At 36.6% G+C, this 11,455-nt stretch overlaps 2 protein-coding genes across 2 annotated transcripts; one reads left to right on the top strand and one right to left on the bottom strand.

Annotated features, from left to right (window-relative positions):
* Positions 1-112: 112 nt before the first annotated feature.
* abraxas1 (abraxas 1, BRCA1 A complex subunit) lies at positions 113-6,486 on the top strand. Its single transcript, XM_066710848.1, has 9 exons — positions 113-237; positions 799-889; positions 1,454-1,490; positions 1,927-1,993; positions 2,489-2,685; positions 3,060-3,179; positions 3,539-3,623; positions 4,444-4,558; positions 5,026-6,486. Exons 1-9 carry the CDS (start codon positions 151-153, stop codon positions 5,460-5,462), a joined length of 1,236 nt encoding a protein of 411 aa, XP_066566945.1. The 5' UTR covers positions 113-150; the 3' UTR covers positions 5,463-6,486.
* Positions 6,487-7,231: 745 nt separating this feature from the next.
* Positions 7,232-11,449, bottom strand: mrps18c (mitochondrial ribosomal protein S18C). Its single transcript, XM_066710849.1, has 6 exons — positions 11,025-11,449; positions 10,545-10,606; positions 10,065-10,148; positions 8,984-9,041; positions 8,557-8,616; positions 7,232-7,485 (listed from the first exon to the last, which is right to left on the bottom strand). Exons 1-6 carry the CDS (start codon positions 11,089-11,091, stop codon positions 7,409-7,411), a joined length of 408 nt encoding a protein of 135 aa, XP_066566946.1. The 5' UTR covers positions 11,092-11,449; the 3' UTR covers positions 7,232-7,408.
* Between the last annotated feature and the right edge of the window lie 6 nt (positions 11,450-11,455).

Raw genomic sequence — 11,455 nt, 5'->3', positions numbered from 1 at the left:
AGCCATTGTTCTCAGGCCTCCATCGTCCCGACCCCTCCGGAGAGAGGGTTTTGCTGGGGTCCTGCAGGTGGCGCCAGTGAGTCGCTTCCCCAGCGCCTGCAGGCGGCGTCATTGCATTAGTGCTGAGGTGGGGGGGCTGCAGCAGGAAGCATGGCGGAGCTGAACACAAGAACCTGTGTTTCTGGTTATGTTCTAGGCTCGTTAATATTCCATCATCTTAACAATAATTCTGATGTGGTGAGTACCTACGGAGTTGCAACGAAACTACTAACACACACCAAGACAGAAACGGATGAGGCTATTTAGTGGGTGGGTAACTTGAAAACATTCAACAAGCAGCTGTGTCCAAATGAAAGTAACAATATATTTCTACCATACGGGACCTGTACTACAGTGTCACACATGCAGAACAAGAACAGATCAGTTGTGTTTCATCTCAAGCCCATTTCAGATCTGCTCCTTTTGTCTGAAAGGAAAGTGTTCTAGTTGTGCCAGCAACTTAAAGAGCGCCTCCATCTCTCTCAAATCTTAGCTATTATTACAGAATATACACAGAGCACCCCTAGCTCCTGTCGTAAAATGCACAATGTAGCGAATCAGTGTCAGACGAATATCTCAAATACAATTCATTATACTAATATTGTCTGTGTAAGCCTAGCGGGAAAGTGCTGTCAAAGTGAAAATGTAACAACATTCAAATGTGTCTGATGTAAACAGCGTGGTGATTGTGTGTATTTCTCTACTTTGGGACATTGCTAACAATACATGCCATTCGGGTTTGTTTTGATCGTGGTATAGGAAGGATTCATTCTTGGGGAAAGCAAAGCTGAGGAGAAGAACAGCATCACAGACTCGCAGATGGATCATGTTCAGTTTGAGCACACCATAGGTATGTGTTCAGCTGACCTATCTTGACATTGTCAATTTCTCCTGACATGCTCCTTGAGAGACAGTGGTTCGCTTCTGATGTTTTGCACCTGTGTAGTGTGAGTGATGCTCTGTAAGTACTATTGGACAGACTAGCAAATTTACAATTTCCCTGATCAGTTATATTTATGACAAAAATAACATAACAGATACCCACAACCCCTTCGACAGTCTCGCGTTTTCCATCTTAAATGTCTCGATTCTGAATTGGTGCCCTGAAATTGGTCCTTTAAGTCTGTCGGTGTCTCTCATACCTTTGAGGCCAATAATAATTCTGCTCACTCTTCCTTGGAGCCTCTCTGTCAGTAATATATGTTCTAAATAAGATGATACCAACCCTACCCAATCCTTTAAAAACAACGAGAAATTGAAGCAAGAGGCCTCTTCCAATGTTACAAGAAGTAATAGGTAGATATAATGAAGAGGGATAGAAAACTTGCTTTGGTTTCCCAATGCAAGACTTAAAGCTTTTAAAACAGATATACATTGTAATTTTTAACCTTGATATCATGTTCTTGTTTCTTAGACATTCAAAAGCATATTCCTTGCTCCAAGCTCAATAGGTAAGTACTATGACTGGAATTCATTTATATATTCCATTTTTGAGGATTTATTTTTGAGCACAAATAAAATAATAATAAAATCCCACCATTTTAGGAATTCAGATTTGTCTATATATATGTGTATTTTTTCTTCATAAAATGTAATAGGCTAAATGTGTATTTTATGTTGGGTTAAAGATATTTGATATAGTCCAGGCGATGGGGCATATGTCATGTAACATCATAATGCCCTCTTAAACACCAAACTGCATTTGCTGCTGACCCCACTATGACACTGAAAGGCCCCATTACTTTAAAACACACATGGATCACCTTTACAAAGGGAACATGCTTTTCTTCCCATGTTCTTGGCGTGGCGGTAGTATGTGCATAATTTCTCCCTATTACTTAGTAAGTCAGATTGATTAGACTGCTCACTATTATCTTTCTTTTTCAGCTTTTATGACTCTGTTGGAGAGCTGAAGAAAGAAGAGATAAAAAACATACTATCCAGTCATAAAGAGGTAAAATCAAAATGTATAAAGAGGATTGTGCATTCTGGGAACAGCCAAGATGTCAGGCAGATGAGGTGTATAGGGCACAGGATTGGGAAAGGGATCAAAGGTTGGAAGGGGAGCTTTGATAACACCCTGACAATCTTATCCATGTGTAGGTTGATAACATTTCACACTCTGGGCTAAATTATGATTGTCTTGTTGTGGCATGTGTGCTGCAGGGGTGTGTCTTGCTTTCTGAAACTTTCTGAAACGAAAATACACTTCGCTTTTTCTGATAACTCAACGTATACCAGATATTTGTCAATTGGGGGTTTTACTTCTGCACTGTGTTTAAAATGTCTGGAGCCTGGATGAAAACAGTGTGTAGAATTCCAACAGGAGTAGGATTTAGAGACCACCTATAAAAGAGTGCAGATCTGTGTCTCTCCAGGAGCAGAATTAGCCAACCCTAATATATTTTCAAATTGCGTTATAACTCCTGAGTGTGCTCTGGTTTTCCAGAAGAACGTGATCGGCTGGTACCGGCAGAGGCGGAACACGGAGCACAGAATGACATTTAGAGAACAGCTCATCCACCGCAACCTGAAGAAAATGCTCTCCAACTACGAGCTGGTCTTCATGTTGCTCACCTCCACTGAGGCAACAACCAAACGCTCCACCCACCGCCTGGAGTACTCCGTCTACAAGCCCCATGGCAGGTGAGGATGATTAAAAAAAAAAAAAAGCTAGTGTCTATGTGAGTTTCAAAACCTGGTACACTGGACCAAAAAGTGTAGAAATGTAGATGTTTAGGAAATCTATGTATTAATTAATGAACATTTTCTGCTGTGTACCCTAAAGAGTAGCATCAATAACCAATAACAGCAATAAACAGTATAATATCATATTCTAGATACATAGCTATATTTGAGCTTTACAGGTTTTTCACACACCAAAACAAACCAAAAATGTGAATGTTAGAACTGAATTTGAGCTTTATCCAGGGGCAAGTATCTACAGTAACCATTTTTAAACCATTTTAAACCATTTTGTGCTTTTCTTCTCTTTTCTTTTCTCCTTGTCTTATTCACAGCCAGTTCCATAAAATCCCAGTCTTGGTGACTAACCTAGGGATATTTGACCAACAAGACTATTGCCGGTTCTCTGTATCCTGTTCGTCCGCAGGTTATAACCGGGCAATAAAGAAGCATCGGTACAGTATGAGAGAGACACTTTTGATCATTGTTGTTGTAAAACGTAGATGGGGTATGAATCATGGGAAACAAGAGTGACAGAATAAACTTTCTATCTCTGCATTTTGTGGTTATTATATTTGTCCTGCAGGTATTGAATGTTATAACGCATTTGATTTCCAGTTGTATATTCAATCAGATCCTTGAATCATACATGAATTCGATGCAGATTTGATTAATGTTTTCCTACCATTGGGATTGCAGCCTTATTTGAGACCTGTGCTGATAAATGTTCATGTGGTCATGGGATGGTACATTCAATTCTGTCCTTTCCCTCCGAGTTATGTTAAGTGAAAAGGTGTTTGTTTCTTGTGGGCAGGGTTAAGTTCTTCTCTTCAGATGGGTCTTTGAAGGAGGTGAATGAGGTGAATGAGCTGAATTCCTCACTACAACTAGAACTGGAGGTAATTAGAAACTGAGCTGTTGATGTAGTTGCAGTAGTTCGGAGAAGACTTACAGTGGGTATTTAGAACAAGTTACTAATTCAATTTGGTAAGGAGGGTAAATGCTCTCTGACTGCATTCGAGGTGATAGATATCATGACTAAGTTACTCCATCTTATGTAGGAAACTAGACACATGCACATGGGACACAAATATATATATAATGTTTTACAACTCTTATTTTTTTAAAGCTTGTCTATACAAAGAGAACTGATACACATTGTGCACTTTAAATGCCATAATTGGATAGCATTGGATATTTGTGCGAAATCCATGTAATCATTAGGGCCAGTTGTCAGTCATCAGCAAACACTTTTTTGGGGGACTGGCATGTAGATTTCCAACACTGGGCACTGTTGCTCAGCTGTATACCCAACTTTAAACTTAAAAAAATAAAATACATGTTGTGTCTCCAAAAACATTCTCTCTAATATTCAAAAACTATAGTACATTTCATAGTTTTAATGCACGTACAGTTAGAATTGGAAATAAATAAATAAAAAGTTGTTGCCTAATTTATAGCACAACAAATATTACTGTCAACAATTCTGAAAACAAAAATAACAGTAACAGCATCGTTAATATTTTGTAGTTTGTCTGTGGTAGACAAAACAAATACTACATTGAGCTACTATATAGTATTATGTGTTTTTCGAAAACCTTAGTAGTTGGGTTGAAATCAAGACTACATCTCTTGGTTTTCAAGGAGAAGTCTGTATAATGGCTTTATTCAGGTCTGTGTAATGGCTTTATGTTCATCGCACCCCTCTGTGTCTTTCAGAAAGCTTGTGTGAGAGTGGAGGAGAGCGAGCGCTCCGTGGAGAAGCTCCAGACCGAGGTCTCCAAGCTGAGGAGCATCTTGGAAGAGAAGAGGAAGCGGAGTGCAGAATCTTTGGGTAAGTGAGGATATGAACCCACCATTGCCATTTCAGTGACACAACATTTTAATGTATTCATTATATGAACTTGTAGCTATATGGCAACTGTGGAATAGCATTATTTTCTTCAGAATATGAATATATTACAAGAGGTACAAATATGTTCCACCCTAAAATCAGATGTTGGACTGGAACTCCATGGAAGTGTGCAAGGTAGTTGCTTTCAGATTCAACATCAGTTTACTTTGATAAGAATAATGACACTCTTCTTCTGGTTTGTCTTTCACAGTTTTTTTCACACCCTTTTTGTTTTCCCCAAAATCTACCTGTTCTCTGTGCAGTGCCAATGCATCAGAGGAAATTAACTGAGATAGCAGTACCCTACTTCTACAGGCCTCTGAGCCATATGACCCAACATCCATAATTTGATTGTCTGCAGGTTACTGTATATTTACGATCAGGCTTCTATTGTGTCCATGTTTCAGAACAGAAGCCTCTCCTCAAAGATGAACCCCAAGAGAACATGCTCCTGTGCCAGGCTACGAAGACTCTATTCCCAGACTCTGCAGTGCTACGGACACAGGCACTCACACTCCAGGGTCTTCCTGTGACTGCTTACTGCTGCAGCACGGACCATGGGATAGACATCGCTGCAAAACTGCCTGTGCTCCTGGAGGACACAGGTGCCCAGACAAAAAGGGCAGGACCAGGCAAGAGAAGCAAGGCAAATGCCCTGATTCAAGAGCCTCCTACTAGGAAGCGCCCTTTCAGAGAGTTCTCCAGACTAACCCGGGCTAAGAAAGGGGGCTGCCCGGAGAGACGCTGTGACCGAGCGCTCTCGCTCAGTGGGTCAGAGACTGAGGATGACCTGGTGGATTCTCAAAATGGAAATATGGATTTCTCGCACTCTCCCACTTTCTAAGACTTCCAGTGTGCGTGCTGTGATCGGGAACATGTCCGGGTGACCAAACTTAACGGAAAATACACAATAGTTGTAGAAAAGTGGTGACAAGCTCTGGTCTTGGAGGGCCACAAACAAACTGGGCATTATAGGTCGCTGTGAATCATCTGAACTAGGAAATGTATAATTGGCAGAAATAAGCAAATCATTTGTTGAAATGCATAGTTAAGAGCTCAGGTGAACTGGAGTTGGGCACCACTTTTGTAGAACTACACTGATGACATGAATTTAAATCTCAAGTTAAAAATACATGACAGGAGTGAATTAAACAATTTTTACATTTAATTGAACTGTTTACTACATTACCCCCAATATATTGCGATCTCAAACTAATATGCCAGAATATGGCAACTAGGCTGTTTGTACTTGTGTTTGCACTATTCATGGAATTACTGTTGATCTGTTACATTGAGATACTGCCTAAATATTCCCAGCTTTGAAGAAACTTGCAGAACTAATAGCCAAAATGTATTCATACTACCAAACAAGTCCAGACATGAAATTATCTAACCATAAAATAAATAATTTATTGTAGGAAATCTTTTTTCCACAATTTAATATTTTAAATTAACTTTGATGTTTGAAATTTTGTGGGACGAAAAATCATTAGTTTTGATGGAATTATTTAATTATTTATATGTTGAAACTTCTCCATATAAATAATTGAGAAGGAGCTGTAAACATTTTCGGATTGTTTTTTTTCCAAAAATGTACCTGACTTGCAATACACACAAATGCATTGTGAAATGAGTTCTGAAAGAGGGAAGCAGAATATTTAAACTGTGGGGGAGATAGTGGAATAAACCACATGCAAATTCATAGAACCCATGCATAACTTTTGAGGAACTAGTTTTAAATATTAAAATGTTTTATAATTTTTCTATGCTTTTTATTTGAAAAAGGTTGCCATTATGTGTACTTATTTTTAATATAATAAATTAACAGTAAACCTAATTTCCACTAATTAATATTTTTAAAGGAGTATCTGCAGTTTGTGGGAGGAACATTAAAGCAGAATGAGCTATTTTGCTGAAATTATTTCATAATTTATATGTTGCAACTTCCCCATGTAGGGTTGGAGTCGGTAAAATTACTTTGAAGATGTTAATGAAAATAAAGTTCCTTCTTTAGCATTGGGCTGGGATACCAAGAATATCTACAGAATACAAGGTCATTTATTTCCACATGGAACTAATGAACTGTATATTCCATTACTCTGGAGATTGAAGCATTTTGGGGAGGCCTTCATTCAGCAATGCTTCTACAAAGGCCAATAATTATCTATTAAATTTGCAAAAAGATACATAATGACCCAACCTGATTTGAGCCTGATTCAGCTTAATCTAGTACAGCGGGACAAGCCAAGATAACTTGTTATAGCATAGATTATAATATCAGTTGCAACACTGATCCTGCAGAGCCCCGATCCAACAGGTTTTATTGGACTCTAAACAGTCTAAATCATATCTATAAAGACTTAATTCAACTAAAGGGTTGTTTTGATAAACTCTATAACTTAAAGGGAATTTGTCACATCACCACTTGGATACCCTCTAGCCATCAAGGCCCAGATTGCCCTGAATTGAACATGTTAATCATTATCTGTTCCCAGCCATTCAAAATTGGAATTGAGGTTCTTTGGGCCCATTGTTGGACACTCCTGTTTTAAATTATAATACAAACAGCTTACAGATACCTTGATTTTTGCATAAAATGTGAGGGACACCATAGAGCATTATAAAACTTTATTGATGAACATAAGATAATCTGACCACTAATTGCACAGCGTGATAAATTAATATATACAGTAACTCAATTGGGTCCACTGTGCAGCTCATCAAGTGGTCATAGATGAATGTTAGTCATGTGTGGCATCCATGAAGATCTGGTTTGAATTCAAAATGTTGCTACTCTGGGTGCTTGATATTACAGATGTTAGGATCTTTAAGGAAGGCTGGGTGCTTCAACGTCACTGGCATAAAACCTGCAATTCAGACAATAAAATACATGGAGAAGCATTAAGTCAATTCCCAGATATAATCCCAGAAAAAGCCTTTAAAACAGTTGAAGTTTTCCTTTGATTAAAACTGTTAGCCGAAAATAACTGGTTACATTTTAAATTAAAACACTTAAAGTCCCAATTTGTTTATCAGCTCAAAAGCAAGTAGAGGACATTGACAGCTCATGTTTGAAAACAGATTCTGCAATACATGTGGCTTTCAGAATATGGCATCTAAAACAGCTACACTTTGGGTGCATGGCATTTCACAGCTTCTTAAAAAAATCAAACAGCAGAATGCATAAGGAAAGATCTTCTAATGTATTAAAAGTAGTGAAGGCAGAATTGTACAGTTATGGTTTTGTCACAAAAATGTTTAACCCCAGATCTCCCTAGGCCTAACATCAGTATGAATATATAGTCACAGCAAAGAAAGTATTTGAAAGGAAACTGAAAGACTATAAAAAATATTTACAAGACTAGTAAGAATAATAGCTTTTAATGGGGTGCCATGGCACAGAAGTTATGAACTGCACTATTGATTTCCTCTCTGTTACTAAGTTAATTGACTTGATATTCTCCTTGCTGTTTGTAGGTTGCTGTCTAAGCTGCTGTGGTGTCAATGGTATTGACAACAGCACTGTGAAGTAAGGGCATTAGACAACCCCTGCTTTACGTAATCATGAGATCATAAAAATTAACTTACACTTATGCCAAGTACTGTAATTAATTTAGAAATTTTTAATTGTAGAGGAACACTACAGGATGCTGTTTGAAGAGATCTAATTTTGTCGTGTATGGAAATCACAAACCCGATCATACTCCTTTTAAGCAGGGTAGGATTGATCAAAAATGTTAATGATATTAAGCTATAACAGAACTTCTCAAATCTTTTCATTCCATGAATCATTATTTCTTGGACATAAATAAAGATTAGGCTTTGTGTTATTACACATGTAGAGAAGAGGTAGTCTGTGTTATAATAGACATTCCTCACTACTCAGAACAGGGAAATATGGATATTGTGTATATTTAAATACGAACTCAAAATCATACCCATGTGCTGTGCTTTTTTTATGGCTTTTGAAACTTGCTTTTGTTTCTTCCCACATAGACCTAAAGGGAAACAAAGGAGAAAAAATAAGTGGTAAATATGAAGAAAAATATGAAATATCTCCATTTAGAGTGATAAGGATCTGAAACTTATTTTAAGCACTGAAATAACATTCCACTGCTAAATCCTGCTTCATTACTTCAATTAATGTAACCTAACTAAAAAAAATAATAATGTAAATACCACTTATCTGTACAGAATTGGCAATAAAGACTGTTGCAATATGAAACCAACCATTCCCGAAGCTTAACTCATTAAACCATGCATTGTGGTTAATAGTAATTTACTTAAACTATATGATTTCAAGTGACTGAAGAATAGATATATTCATATTTCATAGATAGATAGATAGATATAACAGCATCTTACCAGTTATATGTCTGCCATAAATAAAACCAGTGTGTGGCGATACGAACTGGGACAGAAGCTGTATATAAAAATAAAATAAAAAATGGTTTTGAGGTTAAGAAAGAAATCACTTAAAATAATAAAGACAATTTATTATAAAGATATATTTTATACAACAACTATTTTCTTTGTTTTAACAGGTGACTCATATTTAATTCATACCAGTTATATAATTATCAAAATGTTCAATTGAAGAGCACATCTATTATTAATTTAATCACAAAAGTAGCCATCCTGTGCCGGGTTTGTTGTTTAACATCGGGACGATGTGTTCATTAAATTAGATCCCAAGCCATGCATTGCATCCTAAGGAAATGACCAGTGATGACTCTTAAGTACTTTACATGATCCTTAACATAAAAGGAAGGGATGTGAGAGAATGCAATATAAATTAGTATATACTAACACAGGCACATTCAAAATCTTAAGGTGCTGGGTAATATTTTTACACATTTAGAATATTATTGGGTACAAATATGATATATTTTTTTTAACAGTTTTTAATAAGATAGAAAAAGTATGTTTTTGTTGCTATATGTATTTAATGCAATTGATGTAACATTTTATATGCATAACATGATTGGATGCAATATATAGTAGTAGAAAATGAGATAAGCCCTTGGGATTAAACCCAATGAACTAATTTATTTTCAAGGTTACTAATTTTTGGGTTCATTTATTACATGTATCAAGCATTTGTATTTATGTTTGATTGTGTGTGAATATTGTTAGCCTGAAGACCTTTAGTAGATCGAAACGCTGATACGTCTCTGCTTTAAATAAAACAGTTTGGAGCATATACAGCTCTGGAAGAAACTAAGAGACCACTCCAAGTTCAGAAATCAATGTTAAGTGGTCTATTTTTTTTCCAGAGTTGTCTGTGGGTTCTACTGTATTTTAACTAATTAATATCATTAAACCTTAATTGGTAGAAATTATAGGGTTAAATGTTAATCACTTTAAATAATAATAAATAAATAAAATCATTGTATTCTTATATTTTTGAGTTATTGTGTGGGATGGGGAGTTCACAGCAACTGACCTGTACATTTTTGAAGTCCACTGTAACACCACAGAGTATGCACCTTTTTGGAGGTTCCTTGTATGGGTTCTCCATCTTTATAGGCTGTCCATGCAAGAAAAAAGGGTATTTATCGAATAAAAAGCACATTGTACATAAGTCCAATATATTATTTTCTCATAATATAGTGTTTGGACAATCCTCAAAAGTTTCAAAGGTCACTTTAATCAAAAACTATGTATTGAAAAATATGAACAAAATAAACTTCACAACTCATCTTTAAGACCCTTGTAAAGAAGGAATCCTACTCAGGTATCAATATTCTCTCTAAATAATTAAACAAATGCTACTGCTCCATTGTATATCTGCACTTTGCATTAGCACATTGAATTACGAGGGTCTTACAACCTAAAAATTGTATTTCAGGTGGCTGATTAGATTGCACATTTAATTATATCATGTAAGCCTCATCCACATTAGAATCTGTTTATTTTCTCATACCATGTCATTGCTGGCTGTTGGGATCTCATGCTGTGCATTGCTAAGGCTTCTTTGCCATTGCCCTGGATGAAAGGGGACAAGAAAATAATTTAATTTAATGCAAGATTTATTCAACCCAGAGTAAAATAATTAATTCTTCTGATTTTGTTTTCTAATATTATTCTTAACATCTTAGCTTCAAAACATCACGAATACTGGAATCATTTGCGTAACAATTATATTGCCAGTCTAAATCATACATATCAAGTATTTCAAATTAAACATTTTTCAAAAACCACAACTATTTCGAGTGTAAACGCATAATAGATGTACAGGTTAAACACGTAACTGAGGTGCTAACTAAACTCCGTGACCTCGATTAAATCCGCACATGTCCAAATGTCAAAAGCTAATTTAATAGGTAAGGAGTTCGTGCTTTTCAGATCATCACTAATCTGAGTGCACTTAACATCCCCATCCCATTATACCGAAAGGCAGTACCTGGATTATTCAGTGTTGCCTTTAAAACGGCAGATTTGACCGTCCTGAAGTTTCTCACAACAGACATGTCTGTGGATGTGCACTTCCCCGGCACTTCCTGTCCGCTCGTATTTACCTTCCTGGAGGAAACTACCTGATTCTGAAGATGGTTCCAGTACAAGACCACATGAGTTATATGGCTGGTTTCACAGACATTGATTACTCTACCTAAAGTGGCATTGGGTAGTCCGGCATGATAACAGTTTATCTGGGTCTGCAAAACCAGCCCATAGAGTTTCCTTCATCGAGTGTGTTTCAATTTCAATGCTAGTATAAATGTACAATCATAAGTATCACCGTATACTTTGTAGCTTGTCAGTAATATTATAATATTTACCGAACACGATTTATTGTTTTTAATTTGATGTATTTAGCCAGGTAGATGTGAATTA

Source organism: Amia ocellicauda, chromosome 8 (assembly GCF_036373705.1).
Source record: "Amia ocellicauda isolate fAmiCal2 chromosome 8, fAmiCal2.hap1, whole genome shotgun sequence".
Lineage (NCBI taxonomy): Eukaryota > Metazoa > Chordata > Actinopteri > Amiiformes > Amiidae > Amia > Amia ocellicauda.
The sequence above is the reverse complement of the archived record's forward strand: the minus strand, read 5'-3'. Positions and strand labels throughout refer to the sequence as shown.